Source organism: Odontomachus brunneus, unplaced genomic scaffold (assembly GCF_010583005.1).
Source record: "Odontomachus brunneus isolate Ranch 3 - 2012 unplaced genomic scaffold, Obru_v1 Obru_scaffold_055, whole genome shotgun sequence".
Lineage (NCBI taxonomy): Eukaryota > Metazoa > Arthropoda > Insecta > Hymenoptera > Formicidae > Odontomachus > Odontomachus brunneus.
The window spans coordinates 670,207-692,521 of record NW_022639505.1 but is presented as its reverse complement, the minus strand read 5'-3'; the positions used below and the strand labels follow the sequence as shown (position 1 = coordinate 692,521).

General features: G+C 34.9%; 1 protein-coding gene across 3 annotated transcripts in view; it reads left to right on the top strand.

Annotated features, from left to right (window-relative positions):
• Positions 1-22,315, top strand: part of LOC116845667 (protein rhomboid) — a 561,105-nt gene that overhangs the window by 423,564 nt on the left and 115,226 nt on the right. For all 3 annotated transcript variants that reach the window (XM_032818659.1, XM_032818660.1, XM_032818661.1), the window contains exon 3: positions 11,849-11,991. In XM_032818659.1, the coding sequence (XP_032674550.1) occupies positions 11,849-11,991 (143 nt within the window). The remainder of the gene's footprint in view (positions 1-11,848; positions 11,992-22,315) is intronic.

Sequence of the window (22,315 nt, the reverse complement as noted above, 5' to 3'; positions counted from 1 at the left end):
AAATTTAAACCAATTCCTTGAGTTAAATAATATTTAGTTATTTTTAACTATCATGTGTGTCAAAACTTACTATTTTAACACAAAACATGTGTTTAAAAAAACAACCACATCTAATCAACCCATTTAAAACAATATTAAGTCATTTTTTACTAAAACAAAAGTTACATTAACGTGCACATAATAAAAAATAAACTAAATGTTAGTCAAATTTAATACATTTCTTTAGTTAAATTATTTAACTCCATTACATTAGTTAAATTAACGACATTTAGTAGGAGCAGTGGCGACTTATACGAGGGTGGTCTGAAAAGTTTCCGACCTCAACGTGAAGATAGCAGCACTTGTAAATAAAAGCTAGTGAATTTCGTTGTTCATCTGTTGACAGTTACTCACCGAAGTTTCAGCCATTTTGGACTCGCAGTTGTTATGTAACAGTCGTTTGAGTAAGTTGATGTGAGTGTTTTTGTGAAAATGGACAAAATCGAGTATCGAGCTGTCATTAAATATTTGTTTTTGAAAGGCAATACGCCTACGCAAATCAAAGATGAGTTGGATTCTGTGTATGGGGACTCTGCACCATCATTTACGACAGTGAAATTTTGGGCCGCTGAATTTAAACGTGGCCGTAAGAGCTTGGGAGACGATGAACGTTCAGGACGTCCAAAAACTGCAACTACCGACGAAAACATCGCCAAAGTTCACCAAATGGTGCTAGACGACCGCCGAATTAAAGTGAGAGAGATAGCAGAGGTTATGAACATGTCAAAAGAACGTGTTTGTCGCATATTAAATCAACATTTAGGCATGAGAAAGCTGTCCGCGCGTTGGGTGCCGCGTTTGCTCACGTTAGACCAAAAACGTGTTCGAATGAACATTTCCAACGCTCTGTTGGAGCAGTTTAGGCGCAATAAATCCGAGTTTTGGCGCCGATTAATTACTGTAGATGAAACTTGGATACACCATTATACGCCTGAAACAAAAATACAGTCCAAACAGTGGACTGCAAAGGGGGAACCGGCTCCAAAAAAAGCAAAAACTGTTTTTTCGGCTGGGAAAGTGATGGCGACTGTTTTTTGGGATAGTCATGGAGTTATTTTAATCGATTATCTTCAAAAAGGAAAAACCATTACAGGAGCATACTACGCATCATTACTTGACAAGCTGAAGGCAGAACTTGCGGGAAAACGGCCACATTTGCAGAAAAAGAAAATCCTGTTTCACCAAGACAACGCACCGTCTCACACCTCAGCGGTTGCCATGGCGAAAATCCACGAATTACGGTTTGAACTGCTTGACCATCCACCTTACTCACCAGATCTAGCCCCAAGCGACTTCTTTTTGTTCCCTCATCTAAAAATTGCGCTCGGAGGACAGAGATTTTCGTCAAATGAAGAGGCAATCACCTTCGTGAACAATTATTTTGCAGAGAAAAACGCCGAGTACTATTTCGACGGGTTACAGAGATGGGAGCATCGCTGGGAGAAGTGTGTAGATTTACAAGGAGACTATGTTGAAAAATAAAAAACAATTTTCAGAAAAAATGACTTGTATCTTTGTTAGGTCGGAAACTTTTCAGACCACCCTCGTAGGAATGGTTAAAAATAACTCAAATTGAGTATAATTTGACACTACGGATTTATAGTGTAATCCAAACTTATACATTTAGAAGTATAATAATAGGATTATACACCAAAAAAAAGTATTCTACGTACAAAGTAAATTTTCCTCTAACCCCATGTTCTAAAAGAAATATCTTACAGAAAGCATATTCATCTTCCATTAAAGGGAACCACTCATCGTGCATTTATGAGATATTATTCTAATTGTGTTCCTCTATATCAAGAGAAATATGTTAATTTGAAGCACAATGCCGTCTCACGTGCAGTATGAGAGACGCAAAGAACTGTTGTTTCGCTGCGTATTGTCGTGTACGATTGGTTGAAACCAAGCGCCACGCTTAGAGCTTCCATCGTCAATTCACTGTAGACGTTTCAATCAAATCGACGTTGAAATCGTCAAATCGACATCAGTTTGATATCATTTTGACGTTAATCAACGAGTCATTTTTCACTGGGTATATAGATGTCACAAACATGAAGTCTTAAATAGCTCAATGGGAAAAGCGGTTGCCTGACATGCGGAAGAACTTGGGTTCGATCTCAGCCGAGTTTGATGTTTTTCATCTCATATGGCATTAAAGTGGACATCTACAGATACACACAAGCACCCCGGTCAAAGTTTTCTGATCTTTCTTTCGTGTGGATGCGATAAAATTTATTAAATCCGAAGAAATATTTTTGTTGAAGTAATATATAAGAGAAAATTTAGATTAAGAACAAATAGATTTGCACATTCAATATGAAATTCCTCTATCTTTAAGAATTGTGTTTAAGATTATTTTTCTCTTGATTTCAAAGCAATCCTCTTGAGGCCATATATAAGAATAAAATCCTCTAAGATTTAAAGAATTTCACTTCTAATAAAATTATTTTTTTGGGTGTATCATTACAACAGCCTTAAAATTTCAAATGGCATTATTTCTTTTCTCGTCTACCATATCTCGCGTGATTATTTACAAACCTTTAATTAATATATCACAAATATCACAAAATGGTATAGAACTTTTATGTTCACCTCAATTCGTACATTGCCTCCACGACAGTTTCGAACCCTCTTAATCCTTTAAGTCATAGTGTGTCATATACACGGCAAAAAAAGTTTGGTTAAATTAACCAAATATCTGATCGAATATAAACGAAATTCCGATTGAATTAACCTGAATTCTGTTTAAGTCAACCAAAAATCTTGTTAACTTAAACAGAATTCTAGTTATTTCAATTGGAAATTCTGGATCGTTCATATTCGACTAGATATTTGGTTAATTCAACCAAATCTTTCTTTCCGTGTGTGATATACTTCCTTTTTTAAAGCAGTTTTTACGAGTGTAAATTAATTTGTAGAGACTTTGAGCCGGTAAATGTGGATTCATTGTGATGCTTAGATGTTCCTCTAATAGGGTCATCTGCATAGAACATCAAATTTTGCAAATATAATTATTCATAACCAAATTAATGTAAAGAAATGGTATTTTTTTAAATTTATTTACCAAAAATATTGTAAAGTAAACCTTTGGAAAAAATGGCTGGTACAGCTTTTTAAGCTGTAAATGACGACACAACCTCAAAAATTTCAAAATTCAAGATGGCGAACTCAATGTGGCGAGCTAAAATACAAACAAAGAGTTAAGTTATGTTTCTTTCCGTAAATGAGTGAAGTTGAGTCTGTGAATGGCTTAAATTTCAAAAAAGTGATTTCGAATTCGTAATTAGCGACTCCAAAAACCTTCAGATATCGATTGAACAAAGGAAATATTATGCAGAAAAATTCGTGACTTAAAGGGTTAAAGTGAATCAGTAAATAGTCACTGATATTAGTTATAAGTATAACACCGTTATAGTCAGTGCTATATTTATAACTATAATCAGAGTATATTCATTGCTTTCAACGATGTTCCACTAATTCATTTTAAGAGAGAGGGTTGTTCTGAAACGCTCTATATATTGCATATCTTAATAAGTTCCTTTTACAAATACTTATAACTTTTGAAAATCAATGATTTTCTAGATAAAGAAAAAAGAAGTTTTGTAAAATGTCTTCCATTTTAATAAAGCATAATGAGGTTAAATGATGTTTTTGAGATAATATTTAGCTTCACTATATTTTCATCTTCAATTATCATTTCGCAATAAGATTTTTTATAGTAGATATTTCAACGAATATTTTGATGCAGGGTAAAAGAGAGTTGAATTATTTGTTTTTAATATATTTAACATTTATTTAAACATTACAGCTCCCACTAGGTTCCCTTATGATTAAAAATCGCGTTCAACAAAGTCGCGCGCGATGTAAAATCATATTTGCGATAGAAAATTGCGATGCGATATATCGCACTTGCAATTCTTAAAAAAGATCGCATCGCGATACACCATTTCATCGCATATCCCTACGCAGAACGTCGATCTAATTCCGAAAGTAGCTCGCGAAGCACGAAGAGAGGGACAAAGAGGGGAAGGGGGAAAGGGGGTGAGAGAGGACGAGCGGCGCGACGCGACGTAAGCGATGCGACCTGGCGACACGTGTCGGTAATGTTTGCGTAACATGTGAGCCTCCTTGCATCTCGATTACGTCGATATATCGCATTCCCCCGCGGGCCGATCGACGGAAAGAAAGCGCCGTCGAAACGGTCGACCTTCGATCGCGCCTCGTCTCGAGCAGGCTGACGATCTTCACTGGTGTGCAGACACTCTGACGAATTTCGACTGGGTGTTCTCCTCGTCGAAATGTCGGTAGTTTTCAAGTCGTTGTTGAGTGAAACATTCACTCCTGCGATCCCACTCTGAAAAACTGACAAGGGAACACCGCGAACCCGAACTCTTTCATTTTGTACTGATATTTTTGTGAATATGTAGAGTAAATCAATACATGAATAACGGTATATTCCATTTCTGCCCTTTTGCTATTTAAAAGTATGATTTACACTCTCAAAGTAAAAAGGACGACTCCACTTTTTCGTGTATTACTCTTAGATTAAAGGAAATGGACAAAATTTTTCGAATAAAAGTTTAATGATAAGTCAAGTGCTGTAAATTAACATAAGCATAAATAAAAAAAATATCTTTTTTTTTGTACCAAATTTTTTATAGGTATTTTGTTGTTTATGCCAGTTTACAGCACTTAATTTTTAACTATTAAACTGTCATTTAAACATTTTTTTTCTATCTCCTTTATTTTAAGAGTAATACACGAAAAAGTGGAATCGTCCTTTTTACTTTGAGAGTGCGAATCATTTGAGGATGGAATACGATTAAATAAAACTTCACTTCACTTTTTAACTTTCAATAAAAGTATTCGACGATTTAGAATAGAAGAACTTACTCCACAACTAAAGATATGAAGTTGTATATCGCGATACGACCCTTTTTAAAGATCGTAATAAATGCAATATATCGCATCACAATTTTGTATTGCAAATATAATTTTAAATCGTACGCGATTTTATATCGCAAATGCGATTATGAATCGTGCGCAATTTTATCACAAATGCGATATTTTTAATCATAAGAGAACCTGGGACATAATGGAAATTATAATGTTTAAATAAATGTTAAACCGATTAAAAGTAAATAAATAAATTCTCTCTTTTTGCTGCATCAAAATATTCTTTGAAATATTTTATATATACTGTAAAGAAACACAAGTTTTATTATGAAGGAATAATTAAAGATGAAAGCATAATAAAATTAAATGATATTATCTCAAAAACCCCACTTAACCTTATTATGCTTTCTACACGAGGCAAAATGAGAGACATTTTACAAAAGCTGTTTATTTTCGAATCATTAATTTTCAAGTAATTTATTAAGACATGCATAATATAAAAATGCGATTATTATACGTTTAATTAATTATAGTTATTTATTGATAACATTTTTCTCCTAGAACAATAAGACTACTTTTTTATGGTTTTTATTAAAATATTAACGACAATCAATATATATTAAGGGTAGTAATATATCATGTAATCTTCTAAAACATATATGAAAAATATATATTAAAATCATATATTAAAAGAAATAATGACACTTAACATTTTAAGAATATTGCAATAGCAGTCTCTTAAAATGAATCAGTGAAACATCACTGGAAACAGTGAATATACATTGATTTGCAGTTATAAGTGTTGCACTTTTAGTGCTCTTATAATTGATATCAGTGAATATTCACTGATTCACTTTAGAAGAGCATAATTCCATTATATAATGTATAAGATTGGATTAGATAGTATAAAATATCATAGATTATCGCGCGATATTTGCACAAATACTTAACTAAAACGCATGATTTCATACTACAGGCGTAATTTTGCGACAAAGATCCAATTGCGTATCACATTGCGATTCATAAAACAAAATTACAATGCTTGCGATATATCATAAACTCGCACATCTTTATCTTCATAACTTCTCGATAAATATTCAGAGAGAATAATGGCTCAGATAATGCGCGATATAACATTTTATTCCTCGTTCAATTTTAGGTGTCATCATGTTCAGGGTTGGGAAGTTACATTGGGAACTCGTTACTTGTAATAAAGTTACAGTTACAGTTACATTTTTTCGGTAACTGTTACTTAACTTAGTTACTTATTTAGTAACTTGTAACTTTTTTAACAGTTGCTTTAATAGTTACTTGGGGAACGTAAAATAAAATTATATAATAATCGTATATTAATTTAATTAATTTAATAATTTATGAAGTATGTGATTAAATTCTTTTACCTCTCTACAAGACTATCATTAAATTTTTATTATATTAAATACATATTTGAAATTTATTATGTGGATAGATATTAATTATAAAATTCAATATTTACATTTTAGTAAAACTTAAAATGTAAGATTTTTGTATTTACAATACTAATTTACAATTAAAAAGTAACTTAAAAGTAACGATTAGTTACTTTTTGAGTAACTAACTGTAACGAGTTACTTTTCATAGCCAGTAACTTGTAACTATAACTAGTTACATTTCCAGCAAAGGAAACTGTAACTAGTTACTTTTAAAAAGTAATTTTCCCAACTCTGCATGTCCAATTTTAGGTATCAAACACTTATTCCAGGCAAATGTGATCTTTATTTAAGGCTAATTTGCGAGGAATGCTTAATATTAAAAGTTGAAAAGGGCCTCAGAAAAAATTTGCATTCCCCAGATGACTTCTCGGAGAAAAACAACGACGCCTTGATAAGTAACTCGCGTACGTGCGCGAAGTTTTGCACGAAGTTTTTATTTACAGGGCGCACCTTACACGCGGAAGAGGCGTCATGTCGCATAAACTATAAGCACGGCGTATATCGGAGCGGAGATATTAACGCGGCGCACGCAACCCGACGCACTCGTGCGTGGATCGTGCGTGCGACTTTTTTTCCATTTGTTCCCTCGCCCCCCAGCCACCGTGTCTTTTCGCCGCGGGCGTTTTTACAGTCGCGGACCGACATCTTTATCGTCGCCGTTGCCAGATTCAGCGTACCGTTTGGTTGCTACCAACCGTCGCGCTGATTAACCCTTTCAACGCCGATGGCGTTGCGCGGAGAGTTGCGCAATTTATGCGCATACATTTCACTGTGCGCCGGATTCCGCTGTTTTCTTAGCCATCCCTTGCACGGGGTGTGCTCCTCTCCGTGCGGGGTCATGCACAGGACGCGGACGAGTATGTAGCGCGGGCGTGTGCTGAGCGTGGTTAAGGTTAATAGTGCCCACAGTCCCGCTGTAACTTTCGTAACGCGTTATTTTCAGCGCTGACGTGCGCGTGTGTTGTTTGTCAATATTTGAGATATTTAATCGCCGGCAAGATTTATACACGAAGCTCTGTGCAATTGTAAAAACAGTAATAACGAGGGCCGGTAAGAGCCAAATATTGACTGGAAAAAGGATTTGGTAACAGCCATTAAGCCTGAGTTAAGTTACAGTTATCAGATGCTTTGGCGGAACAGTTTCAATTATAAATATGTGGATGAATATAATTAAATAATTTGTGGTAAGGTTAATAACCTTAGTAATTGATTCGTATATGTTGCTAAAAGCTAATGATTACGTATCAGATTATATGATACGTGTTATTAAACAATATGTTGAATAAAATCATATTACTAATCAATATATTGAATGAAATCATATTGTTTAGTAATAATTACCACATTATGTGAAAATATACTTACCATGTACTTTGGTAATGGTCTAACTATTTCATATTTATTACCAAAACATTTGGCGCTATTAGCTAGGTCATTAGTTCAAATAAATGACGAATTAGTTTTACCAGTTATTTTCTAATTATTACGAGACAATCGGTACTTATTACTATGTTTGATACTGATTACAAATATTGTACTGAGACGCTCAATCAAATGCGTTTCTTAACTACTACAAAATTATTTTTTAGTGGATTACTCGTGCGAATGCGTGTAGAAGAATTTTTTTAAACTTTGATTAAAAGAGAAACATTGAAAGAGAAAATTTTATTAAAAGAGGAACACTTCCCTTAGGAAAAATTACTTTAAGTTGTTCAAATTAACTTAAAATTGCTTAAAGTTACTTAAAGTTATTTATAGTTAATTATAAATAACTTGAAGAAACTTTAAGCAACTTTAAGTTAATTTGAACATCTTCAAGGGTTGTTTTAGTGTCCAGATTTTAATATAACTTTTTATTAAAGTAAAATTTTATTTAAGTATCATTTTAACTTTCCTAATTCATTTTACTAATTCTTATTTATTTCTTTCGTCTTTAATTATTAACCTTTATCCTATAAGGGTTAATATCCTTATTCTATTATTATAAAGGTTTTTTTTTGCAACCTCATATTGTAAACGAAGGTCAGATTGATCCCACATGTTTTTGAGCGGGTAAAAGTTCTTGAAAAAATCTGAAAAAATTTCTAATATTTTCAAACATTCCAAATTTAGATCTAAATAGAAACATTGTATAATAGTTTGTTTAAATACATTATTTTTCCGAATATATAAAGTGAAAAACAAAAAATATACTGTTATGATAAAAAAATTGTAACTTTTGAAAAAATTATCATAGAGCAAAATATCCACAACGGGAAGTTAAAGTTTAATGTTTACACTTTTATGAAAAAAATATAATGAATTTAGCAATAACGATTAAGTACTTAGGACATGAATTGTTGCAAATTTAAAAATATCAAGGTTAGGATTTGCAGAAAAATTTTTTTTTCCTTTACTTTGCACTATTTATTTTGTGTATTAGTATACAAAAATAGATAGTTTAGATGAAAGTTTAGATGAAGAAATGAAATAATAGTTAACTTTGTGAAAACTTTGTGAAAACTTTGTGTATAGCGAGAAATATGCTGTATTTATAAATTAGGTCTACATTTATAGCTTGTATCAATAAATATTCATATATTTTCATAAAACAAGTGAAAACAAAACAAATTTTATCGAACAAAAATTTATTTACTTGCACAAAAAGTATACGCAAAGTGTACACGGAAAAAAAAGATTTGCTAATATATGGACAACTAAAATTATTAACTGCAGGAGCAAATTTTCTTGCTTTCATAGCAAAGTTATTTAGCTATCACAATTAAATAACTTTGCTATGAAAGCAAGAAAATTTTCTCCTGCAGTTAATATTTTTAGTTGTCCATATATTAGCAAATCTTTTTTTTCCGTGTAAAGCGGGTCATACGGACAACTTTAACCACGTCGCATTACACAGAGACGCAGATATGCCGCCACGTACAAGCAACGACCTCTACCCAACATCATTTTTTAGGATTTCAATGGTTTGAAACTCATTGGTTTAAGAGATCGCGGGCTTTTAAAAAATGCTGGGATCAATTTGACCCCCTTTACAGTGTAAGGCTTAAATTAACGAAGATAAAAAATGTTGCCTTTCTTTATTAAATAAAAAAAAAAACCTTTTCCAACGGCGCGAGAACGGGCGCGATACACCGTTTTGCGTAGAAATTAATTATCCGCTGATAATGTCACCGATTGTCGCTCGAAAATTAGTCATTAAGACCCGCTGATAAAAACGTGCGAGGTATCTAGATGTCGCGAGGTAAGTCATGCATATTTGTTAACGCGATGCATCGTTGCCGAGAGTCGTGTTTCCATTCGCAACATCGCTCACTTTTTTACACATTGCGTGACTAATTCATCACGCGTATCCTAACGCTCCGCCGCGTATGTCGAGTAATCTTGCTTTTCTCGAGCGCGCACAACTACAGCCCTTTTTCCCCCTTTTTAATACTTTCTCTTTGATATCTTCGCCGTGGCCAGCCGACCTTTCATGCGAGGCTTTTCTCTTACATAGGGAAAGATTACTCGAACACCCACCACCTGCGAGAAATATCGTAATAAGCTGAATTCCAGAAGTGACGTTTCGTTAGAAAAGCATTTCACTGTGCTTCCTTATTATTCCAGTATAATTTTGTGATGTAAGCGCGTATAAAATTAACGTAACATGACTACTGCTACTTGTAAATTACGCCGGTGTCTCTCTTCCCACTCGTTCAATTTTTTTCGAGTGAAGTTCCAGCAGAAAATATAGTGACAACCGAGTCACTCAAATTCGAGTGATTTTTCACTCATTTAGAGTGAATTCTTCACTTTGAATTGTCATGATTTTCATTCGAAATTGAAGAGTGAATCTAACGTACTTCGCCAAATTCACTCCAATTGATTGAAATATTTATTCCTAGATATCAAAAATTTACTTTGAATTTAATTTAATTAACATATGCTGTTACAAACAAGAAAAATATGTGAAAAGAATTCTGTATTTCATACGGCAATTACGAATTCGCATAGATTTCCTTTTTTTTTGTGAGCTTTGCTGAATAATGAATATAATTAATTAACATGATGAAATGATTTTAAAGTGTCAGGAATACAATTCTTCAACGTCTCATTGTGCAGTTAACACGCTAAATATCTACTCTTATGATTTATGATTTTGAGTGGTCGTATTCTCATTATGGCTGTGAATAAACTTTCACTCATTTTAAAATATTATACCGGGAAATTTAAACAGAAAATTTCCTGGAATAATTCCTCTCCAAGAGTAGAACAACAGTCAAGTGACTTTTCATTTATATTGAGTGAATTTTCTGCTTTAAATTGTCGAGTGAATATCTTCACTCAAAATTTAAAAGTAAATCTAGTAAATTTCGCTAAATTCACTCTAATTGATTGAAAAATTTAATGTCAAGAATCAAGTTTAAGTTTGAATTAAATATTCATTCTTGTGTTTCCAATATTTTCACCATTGCTTTGGGTAAATTTTCATTCTTTTTTGAAAAACAAGTGCAAGAAATAGAAAATAAATTTCTTCGAGAAAAATTTCCTTCTTGAAAAATAGACGAACAACCAAGTTATACGAATGACTTTTACATTAAGTGAATTCTCTAGTTCAAATCATTAAATAAATATTTCCATTTAAAATCGAAGAGTGAATTTGATGTACTTCATTAAATTCACTAAAATCAATTGAGACATTTACTTATAGATATCAAGAATCCAGCCTAAGTTTGTTAGTTGAACATTCATTCTTGTGATTCCGATATCTTCAGCATCGCTTTGAGTAAACCTTCATTCATGTTGCACGATATATCACTGCAAGAAACTCAGAAAGTAAATTTCTTTTAGAAAAGTAGATTGACAGTCGAGTCGGATTAACAACTAATTACGTCGCAGTAACAATTAGTTAAGCTTCTCAATTCAGATGCAAGAAGGCACAGTAATGTTCTTCAAAATTTTTCTATATGGAGCATCTATATAGAAAAATTTTGATATCTACAAGGTATGGGATTTTTTTGGATTAGACAAATATTATGTTAACTGCTTGAGATTTTATATTCAAATTTCTTTTTCGTTTATGTCACATATGTCACATATTGAGAAATGTCTCTGTTTATTTTTGCACGTACTTTCATTGCGTAAAAGTATTTGTAATTCAACTAATGCGCTGTAAACTTCGCAAAAGAATGTGAGTATTCTGTCGGTAAAGTCTCCAGCTTTTCCTTAAAAATCCACTCTAAGTTTGTGTTAAACATTCACTGTTGCAATTCCGGAATTGTTACTCGCGCTTCGAGTAAATTTTCATCCATTTCGAGCGAGATGTCATCGCAAGACATTTATGGAGCGCTGGGTCCGATAAATTCGACAAACCCGCCGAATTTCTCCAATGTTCCTCGGTCTATTACGTAGTCCGTCCCGACTATGTTCGTTGACGATCTCTACCTTTTGTGTTGCAGTTGGGTTTCTTCACATACTACACAGTGGCGATGGGCGAGGTGAATCCCTCGGGGCCGGTGCCGATCGACAGTGTCTTCATTTACAGGCCAGACAAACGGCTCGAGCTCTGGAGGTTCGCCTTCTACATGTTCCTGCATGCCGGGTAAGTCGAACGACTTCTTTTATCTTTCCTCTCTCTTTTCTTTTTTTGTTCTCTTTATATTTTATCGGCGACACACACGATCGGCGTTCGCGCCGTAAATAAAGGTTCCCGCTTCTCCTCTCTTCTTTTCTTTCTTTCTTTCTTTCCTTCTCTTTTTTTCATCTCGCGCGCGATTCGATCGCCCGTAATTGCGAGCGCACGAATATATACGGCGCGCTCGTATTTAACGGATATTTGTAGCATCATTCTCGAATAATGTCGCATCTCTCTTGCAATCGGTTACTCGGACCTCGCCGCGTTATTCTTGCCCTCTGCGCGCCGTGATCCTCTCCTCCTCGCTCGCGCACGTTGTTTAAATTTTGTCGTACTGTTGTGAGGTGCACGCGACATCTTTCTGCCAACGGTTATTGCTTCGTAAAGAAATATTTATAAATAATAACAGTCTATGATTATATATTATAATAATATTAGTAATATTTTATAAAGAATATATAAGGGTAGATTCACCAATTTAGGTGTAAGAATAATGTTCGTTTCTTTAGATATGATCTGTAAGCGAGTTCTCAAAATCTGTCAGTGATAAACGAAAATTTCTCCGCGATAAATGCGGCCGTCAGTGTCAACATGCTGTTTGCTCCGTTTTGATATTTCAAATAATTATTTTCAATCATAACTCTTTAAAGTTTGAAGCATTAGGAATACGGTAAATTAATACATGTCGCGTTGTATATAAATTAATATGTATATCTTTATAATCTTCTGATTTTTAATTATATTATATCATATTATATAATTTCTAATTATATTTACAGTCTCTCTGACAATTATTGACACACCCGTTGTATGTACTTAATAAACTGAACAAAAGGTTATCTACCATTTTGCAAATAATCACATAAATTTTTAGTTTATTTTTTCAAAAAAATAAACAAAGAAGATTCTTGTATTATCATGGACAATTATTTACTAATTTTTTTAATTAATAACTCAGAATTCCACGCAATTTTTTGCGAAATAGTAGAGGAATTTTGTGTTCAGTTTGATTAGTTGTATCTGTACATTGCAGTTACATAACGAATTATCAGACTGTGTATGTGTGTGCATGTAAAATTTATATCTTGTACATAAGTATATTATATTTTCTCTCTCGTTTATTAAATATTTTTATATTTAATAAAAATATTAAATCTTATATATATACAGGGTGTTCCCAACAGGTGGTACCAAATTTTAGGAGTATGTAGTACTCGTTAAAACAAACAAAAACTCTTAATGAACAGTACTCCGAAAACCTTTTATTTCTGAGTTATGAAGCATTTTGTTCTGTGAAAAATAAAAAATAAATTAAATCTACAATAAATGTTCAATGTGCCTTCGGCTCATATCAATACACATTTCGGCATTGAAGGTCAAAGAGTCCGGTTCATTTCGTATTTGTTGACAACAGTTTCCAAGTCTCTTAGTCAGTTCATTCACGGACGCCCGTATGTGACCACCTAATTACGCAGGGATCGTTGTATTCAACTTTGAATTGTGGGTTGTGTCTAGTTTTGTGTTATCTGAAAAATGGCTAATTTTTACACAAATTCTAAAATGACGGATATTCATTTTATGTATGGTAGAGCAAACTGTTGTCAACAAATACGGAATAAATCCGAATTCTTTGAACATGTTCGATCTTCATTGAGGAGACGTGCCGAATTGTGTGTTGAAATAGATGGAGGGTACATTTATTGAAAATTTTAGTTATTTTCTATTTTTCACAGAACAAAATGCTTCGTAACTCAGAAATAAAAGGTTTTCGGAGTACTGTTTATTAAGAGTTTTTGGTTTGTTTTAACGAGTACTACATACCTCTAAAATTTGGTACCACCTTTTGGGAACACCCTGTATATACATATATATATATATATATAGAGTGTCTCACACTCTCCTCCGGGCATTTTGGAGGGACGTAGAATGGGTTGATGTGAACATAAAAGTCCTATATCGTTTTGTGATATTTGCAATAATTATCGAGATATTAATTGTAGAAAATTTGTAAATGATAATGCAAAATATGGTAAATGAGTTATAATAGCGACGACTGACGTCGTGTATTTATACTTTAGATCAAATTGAATAAATAAGTCCTCATAGATAATTGAATAAAAAAATCACATAGATTTTTAATTATTAATTAAAGAAGATTATTTACGCACGATAATGCACTCATCTTTTTTAATTGATAATTAAAAATCTATGTGATTATTTGCAAAATGGTAGAGGACTTTTTTATTCAATTTGACCTAAAGTATAAGTACACGACGGCAGTTGTCGCTATTATAACTCATTTACCATATCCTGCATGATCATTAACAAATTTTCTACAATTAATATCTCAATAATTATTGCGAATATCGCAAAACGGTATAGGACTTTTATGTTCACATCAACCCATTCTACGTCCCCACAAAATGCCCGGAGGGGAGTGTGAGACACTCTGTATATATTTCTTAAATTTAATTTAAGTAATATATAATTTAAGTAATATATATGTACAACTAGTTACACCTTATAGATAAATTAATGAGACAGAGATAGAGAATTATACACTATCGATCGCCAGTGATCCCCATGACAGTCAATATATTAATATTTTCTGTCGTCAGGCGTTTAAAAATGTACGTAATTGGCAGACGCGCTTTTATACGTATATCGCGTTACCGTGGCGCGATTTTATGCGATTTTTACCATTTCCCGGGCCATGTTTTTCCGCGCTATAACGGATGCGAAGGCGAATTCGCGTCAGGACGCATTCTCGAATTATCGGGAGCGGCGTCGGTGAATTCACGGCTGGAAAAATATGGGAGATTGCGATGAGAGAGAGAGAGAGAGAGAGAGAGAGAGAGAGAAAGAGAGAGAGAGAGAAATGTAGGGGAGGGGATCGAGCAGTCGATAAAACTCTCGTGATAAGTTCAGAGCAACGTCGAGCTTGAAGAACGCATTTTTCGCGTTATCACCCGAAGATTGCATTCCACCGGCGCTCGCAGCTCCCGATTATCCCGCATAATAAATCTCCCATTGTTAATAAATACCGGGTTACCGGGTTATATTTTCTTAAAACCATTGTCGCGCGCGCGCTCGCCGACGAAGGGTGGCGAAAACCAACGGATGTCTCGACCATGCGAACGCTCGTTATTGCACACGCGAAATTAAATCGCGATACTATCGCAACCACAATCGCGACGCCGCGAATCGTAATAAAACGGGAAAAAAATAACAGAGAGGAGAGAGGGAGGAGGGAAAAAATAGAGGGAGGAACACTCGGAAATCGGCACGACGTCGCGGCGCCGCGCGAATTATTGCGATTACGATAGCAGGAAAGGGGGATCGAGATAAACCACGTCTCGGCCGCGCGTTTCGCTCCCTTTTTTCCGCCGGGCTTGCAGAATCGGCGTACATACATACGGCGGACGTATCGTGCGTACGTTGCGTTTACATCCCGTCTAACTCGGTCCGGTTTAACGTGTCACCCATCTGAAAGGGCGGACGCGACACTACTCTTTTTATGTTCCGTCAACAATGGAGAACGCGAGTCGCAATCATCCGTGGACCTGGAGGGATGTCGGCGAAAGTGGGACAAGTCTCTGGGAATGTGTACGTAAATAAGAGACACGCCGTCAGATAAGTTCATTCCAAGTTCATCGCGGTGAGAGATCTTCTCGAGCGAGCTTTCAAATTAAGATGGAGTCTTCGTGTGAGTAATACAATTTCAGATACGATACGATGTGAACGCTGATCTCTTTAAACTTCTCTTTAAATGAGAGAATTAATATTCGAACCTTCTATCATCCGAGTCGGATATCTTTCGCCGGTCGATCCGCAAACATTCCGTCAATTCCAAATAACATAAGTTACATTTATTTCGATATTAACTGATATGATATACATTTACTATATTTATACACAATATTTAGTAATCATTTATTGACGCGGAAAAGGAAGAACTTTAGCTACATATTAAAAAAAAGTGAAATAATGTTAGGACAAAAATAAAAAAACAAGACAGAAATAAGAAGGATGTTATGTATTTTCATTTATATTTGTTTCTGTATTTATGTGCAACAGTGTATATATATGAATAAATAAAGAAACAAATATATAAATAAAAATACATAAAAATTAATTTTTTTTTTATTCTTATTTACTACACATAAATTAGACGTCTTAAACGTACATATAATTACACGTTATTATTACATTTTTATTTATTTATATTTATTTTTAATATAAATTTCTATATTTATATTTGTATTTTATAAATATATATAGGGAAGACCGGGACTGGATACTTTATATTTTAGAAGTTGTACAACTTTCAAGACAACTAATTGTTGTGATTGACTGTTTAAACTTTATCCTCTTAGATAAAGACAACCTTCTTGTATGTATTGATAATTTCTACTGTTCTTTAACAGATTTTAGAATCGAGCAAGCAGGAATTTCAAATCCATATCGTTGACAGGTTTAAAATCTTGCTTGCTTAATTTTGTAATTCGTTAGAAAATACCAGAAATAACCAGTTTTGCCAACTTGTCCTATAGCCAGCTAACCTCGGTTTCTCTTATATCTATATATTTATACAGGGTGTTCTCAAAAGGTGGTGACAAATTGTAGAGGTATGTAGTACTCGTTAAAACAAACCAAAAACTCTTAATGAACAGTACTCCGAAAATCTTTTATTTCTGAGTTATGAAGCATTTTGTTCTGTGAAAAATAGAAAATAACTAAAATTTACAATAAATGTTCAATGTGCCCTCCGTCTATTTCAACACACAATTCAGCACGTCTCCTCATTGAAGATCGAACACGTTTAAAGATTCCGGGTTTATTCCGTATTTGTTGACAACAATTTGCTCTGCCATACATAAAATAAATATCCGTCATTTCAGAATTTGTGTAAAAATTAGCCATTTTTCAGATAACACAAAACTAGACGCGGTCCACAATCCAAAGTTGAATTCAATAATCCCTGCGTAATTAGGTGGTCACATACGGGTGTCCGTGAATGAACTGACTAAGAGACTTGGAAACTGTTGTCAACAAATACGAAATAAACCTGGACTCTTTGACCTTCAATGACGAAACATGCCGAAATGTGTATTGACATGAGCCGAAGGCATATTGAACATTTATTGAAGATTTAATTTATTTTCTATTTTTCATAGAATAAAATGCTTCATAACTCAGAAATAAAAGGTTTTCGGAGTTCATTAAGAGTTTTTGGTTTGTTTTAACGAGTACTACATATCCCTAAAATTTGGCACCATCTTTTGGGAACACCCTGTATATATTCATAATTTTATATTAATTTATATTTAAATAAAAATGAAGTAAGAAAAATAAATAAAGAATATGCTATAAATATATTCTTTAAATTTTTCTTGAAGTGAAATTTTACTCGAGGAATAGAGTGACCACCCAGAATTCGAGTGAGAGAGAGAGATTTTTTATTTATACATATAGAATGAATTTCCCTGTCTGAATCGAATTCTTTCACTTGAAATTGAAGGCTGAATCTGATCTACTCCACGATTACTCACTCTAGTCGATTGAAATATTCGCTCATATCGAATTAAATCTTAAAATTCTTGTGAAATATTTTTGCTATCTTGAGTGGCAGTAATGCTTTCACTATTGCTTTAGTTGAAAATACTGCTACTTTTCTCCCGAGACTTACCACTTTTCCCTCGTTTTCAGTGCGACCTCACTTCAAGAAATTTAGAGAGTATAAAAATATTGCACGTGTGTGATCTCGGCACAGCAGAGTGAAGGGGACTGAAACTTGAGCACGGGAGGAGAATTCGACTAAGAGAGAAGGCATGTCGATTTTTATCATATATGTAATACTACTATATGGCGCTATAAGAGAGAGTGAAAGAAGACTGAAGGATAGAAGATGGACGGTAATTGCCTCACTAGAAAAGAGTGTTCTATGATCGCAATGCGCAAGCGTGGCGACAAAATGTAAACATATATACATGTAAACATAGCGACGTCTTTTCGACGTCGATCGACAAGTCATTTCTCACTGGAAATGTATTAAAGAAACTGAGTATTTGATCATAAATAAGAAAAATAAATATGGAAAGTGTCTAAAACGTTGTGTGTGTGTATGTGTGTGTGTGTGTGTGTGTGTGTATATGTATATGAGGTTAGTTTCGGTAAGGCGTCAGGTCTAATCGTATTGGCTTAGACCATGATGGAAGGGTATAAACGTTACGTATGCACCCAAAAAAAAAGTATTCTACGTACAAAGTGAATTTTCCTCTAACCTCATATTCTAAAAGAAATATTTTACAGAAAGTATATTCATCTTTCATTAAAGGGAACCACTTATCATACATTTATGAGATATTATTCTAATTGTGTTCCTCTATATCAAGAGGAATATTAATTTGAAGCACAATGCCGTCTTACGTGCAGTACGACACTGTTAAATATTGGAGGGTCAAATTTAAACCAATTTCTTCAGTTAAATAATATTTAGTTATTTTTAACTATCATGTGTGTCAAAATTTACTATTTTAACACAAAACATGTGTTGAAAAAAACAACCACATCTAATCAACCAATTTAAAACAATATTAAGTCATTTTCTACTAAAACAAAGGTTACATTAACGTGCACATAATAAAAAATAAACTAAATTTTAGTCAAATTTAATACATTTCTTAAGTTAAATTATTTAACTCCATTACATTAGTTAAATTAACGACATATTTAGTAGGAGCAGTGGCGACTTATAGGAATGGTTAAAAATAACTCAAATTGAGTATAATTTGACACTACGGATTTATAGTGTAAACCAAACTTATACATTTAGAAGTATAATAATAGGATTATACACCAAAAAAAAGTATTCTACATACAAAGTGAATTTTCCTCTAACCCCATGTTCTAAAAGAAATATCTTACAGAAAGCATATTCATCTTCCATTAAAGGGAGCCACTCATCGTGCATTTATGAGATATTATTCTAATTGTGTTCCTCTATATCAAGAAAAATATATTAATTTGAAGCACAATGCCGTCTTGCGTGCAGTACGAGAGACGCAAAGAACTGTGGTTTCGCTGCGTATTGTCGTGTACGATTGGTTGAAACCAAGCGCCACGCTTAGAGCTTCCACCGTCAATTCACTGTAGACGTTTCAATCAAATCGACGTTGAAATCGTCAAATCAACATCAGTTTGATATCATTTTGACGTTAATCAACGAGTCATTTTTCACTGAGTATATAGATGTCACAAACATGAAGTCTTAAATAGCTCAATTGGAAGAATGGTTGCCTGACAAACGGAAGAACCTAGGTTTTCGATCCCATCCGAGTCTGATGTTTTTCATCTCATATGGCATTAAAGTGGACATCTACAGATACACACAAGCACCCCGGTCAAAGTTTTCTGATCTTTCTTTGGTGTGGATGCGATAAAATTGATTAAAACCAAAGAAATATTTTTGAGTTGAAGTAATATACGTAATATACAGTAATCTCATACTCTCCTCCGGACATTTTGTGGGGACGTAAAACAGGTTGAAGTGAACATAAAAGTCTTATGCCGTTTTGCGATATTCGCAATAATAGATATTAATTGTAGAAAATTTGTGAATGATCATGCAGGATATGGTAAATGAGTTATAATAGCGACAACTGCCGTCGTGTACTTATACTTTAGGTCAAATTGAACAAAAAAGTCCTCTACCATTTTGCAAATAATCACATAGATTTTTAATTATTAATTAAAGAAGATGAGTGCATTATCAAAATCGTGCAATAATCTTCTTTAATTAATAATTAAAAATCTATGTGATTATTTGCAAAATGGTAGAGGACTTTTTTGTTCAATTTGACCTAAAGTATAAATACACGACGGCAGTCGTCGCTACTATAACTCATTTACCATATTCTGCATGATCATTCACAAGTAATTATTGCGAATATCGCAAAAAGTATAGTACTTTTATGTTCACCTCAACCTGTTCTACGTTCCCACAAAATGCTCGGAGGAGAGTGTGAGACGCCCTGTATAAGAGAAAATTTAAATTAAGAACAAATAGATTTGCACTGTACATTTAATATGAAATTCCTCTATCTTTAAGAATTGTGTTTAAGATTATTTTTCTCTTAATTTCAAAGCAATCCTCTCGAAACCATATATAAGAGTAAATTCCTCTAAGATTTAGAGAATTCCACTTCTATTAAAATTATTTTTTTTTTTTTTGGGGTATGCGCTTTGCACAGACAGAACACTAATATTGATACAGAAAAAGACAGACAAGCATTGTCTGCACCGTAGTGTTGCGGTGCCGCTGAGAGCTCTTCGCGCCACATATTACATATATGATTTTTATACTCTGTATTATTTAAGTGCCTCCCCCCCTCTGCCTCTTGTGTCGGGAAGTGCTCGCACTCGTGGCTGCGGCGGATTACGACGACAGAATGCGAGGCACACTCGCGCGCGCGAAAACCTGCCGGGATAAAGCAGATGCGACCCTAGCATCGGCGATCTGCCACCTGCGTCCGTCACGCTCGCGCCAGCCGTTAGATCATGCCGACGCTAATTCCGCGTCCTCCGTATCGCCCTCGTCGTGTCGCTGCGATTCGTTTCGATTCCATTCGCCCGATACGAACGGCGCCGCGCCGGAGAAACGAAAGCGAGTATAAGCACGTTCCGGCACGCGCGCTGCGCTTCCACGCCACAGGAAAAGGGGCGACGAGAACGGGGGATGGGGATGGGGAATGGGGGACAGCATCCTCACGCTCACGGCTATTTTCCCATCGTGCTTCCTTCTATCTCTTCGCCGTCCTCTCAACATCGTGGTGCTTCCACCCTCTCTCTCTCTCTCTCTCTCTTACTCTTTCCATCCTGCCCGACGATTTTTTCGCGCTTTCTCCCGCTTTCTCTTCCCCGGCGTTTCTCTCTGGACGCACCAACATTTCAACCCCTCGTCCACCACTCTCAAGAAAAGGAAGGGGAGATAGAGGGATAGAGAGAGAGAAGAAATGAGAGAGAGAAGACTGTCGACCGCTCCCTGTCTGTCTCTCGCTCGCCGACGGGATAGAAGTTTTCAGCGCGCGAAGCTCTCTAAATTATTCATGGAAACGCCAGATAAGGCGACCGTTTTCCCTACGTGCGTATGGAAACGGCGATAAGAGTGACCTCGTCGCTATTTTCCTCCGTAGAAAGTGTGCGTTCGCTCTCGTTCTTTGTTTGCCTTCATGCTCTCCATCTTTCTGTTTCTCACTTCCTTCTCCTCGTCTTCCTCCTTCTCCTTCGCGTTACTGCTCTCTTCGCTCCTTCTCTGTTCCATTGCTGATTGCCACTCCGATATTACACTCTCCTCTCTCTATTTATCGCGCGTTTCTATCTTTTATTTCTGGCAAAAGTGAATCCAGCGCTTCTTTCCGTTCTGTGCTCCTTCTTATTTAGAACGCCTGTTTTATTGACGTCTCTCTCTTTCTCTCTCTCGGGTACAATTTCATTTTAATATTAATTATTACGTACTTACTTATTACTTACTTATACAGTGCAATCGCGTTTACAGTCTCGCGATGTATCAATATCGTCGCGACATTTTATCCGTTGCTCAAACGTGACCGCGCTTGCAGAACGTAATAAACTTTGTCTCGTCTACCTTCTTTCCACTGTAACTTCTCTCCAGGTGGGGATTCACGCTGTGTATTTGTCTTCCTTTCCACCGGTTTACCGGCCTCTTTCGTCGATCCACGTTTTCGCGCGCGAAAACTTATCGCAGCCGCTGGGTTATTAATGCGAGTAACGTCTCGCGCGCGTCCATCAAAAGTCATTTCTCCGAGCACTACGTGATCCCAAAAGAGCTCTCGACCTGCGAGAGAATAGGGAGGGAGAAAAGGGGCAAGAAAGATACCGCAACTTGCAGTAAGTCGAAGATGAATTTCGTAGAAGCTGATGAATTCGTTCGTGGGACGAATCTCTGGGGGTAGAGGAGGAAGAAGATATTCTCCATGCATGGGTAGTAGTGCCAATTTCTGGTACCCGAGTAGTAGCCGGGATCTTTCGGCTTTACTTCTCAAATTATTCAGGCACCCGAATTTGCAAATCGTTTATTCTTATTAGTATTTCTTATTTAAAGTTATTCTGTGCATAAAGTTAAGATGACTTTAATAACAAAAATAAATACTTTTCCAAATATCTAATTTCTATATCAGTAAGTTTTGAAATAGAAAATATTTCGCAAAATATTCTCAGGATTTTCAGTGCTTTTATGCGTGCAAGAAAATATATTTATATAAAAAAAAAA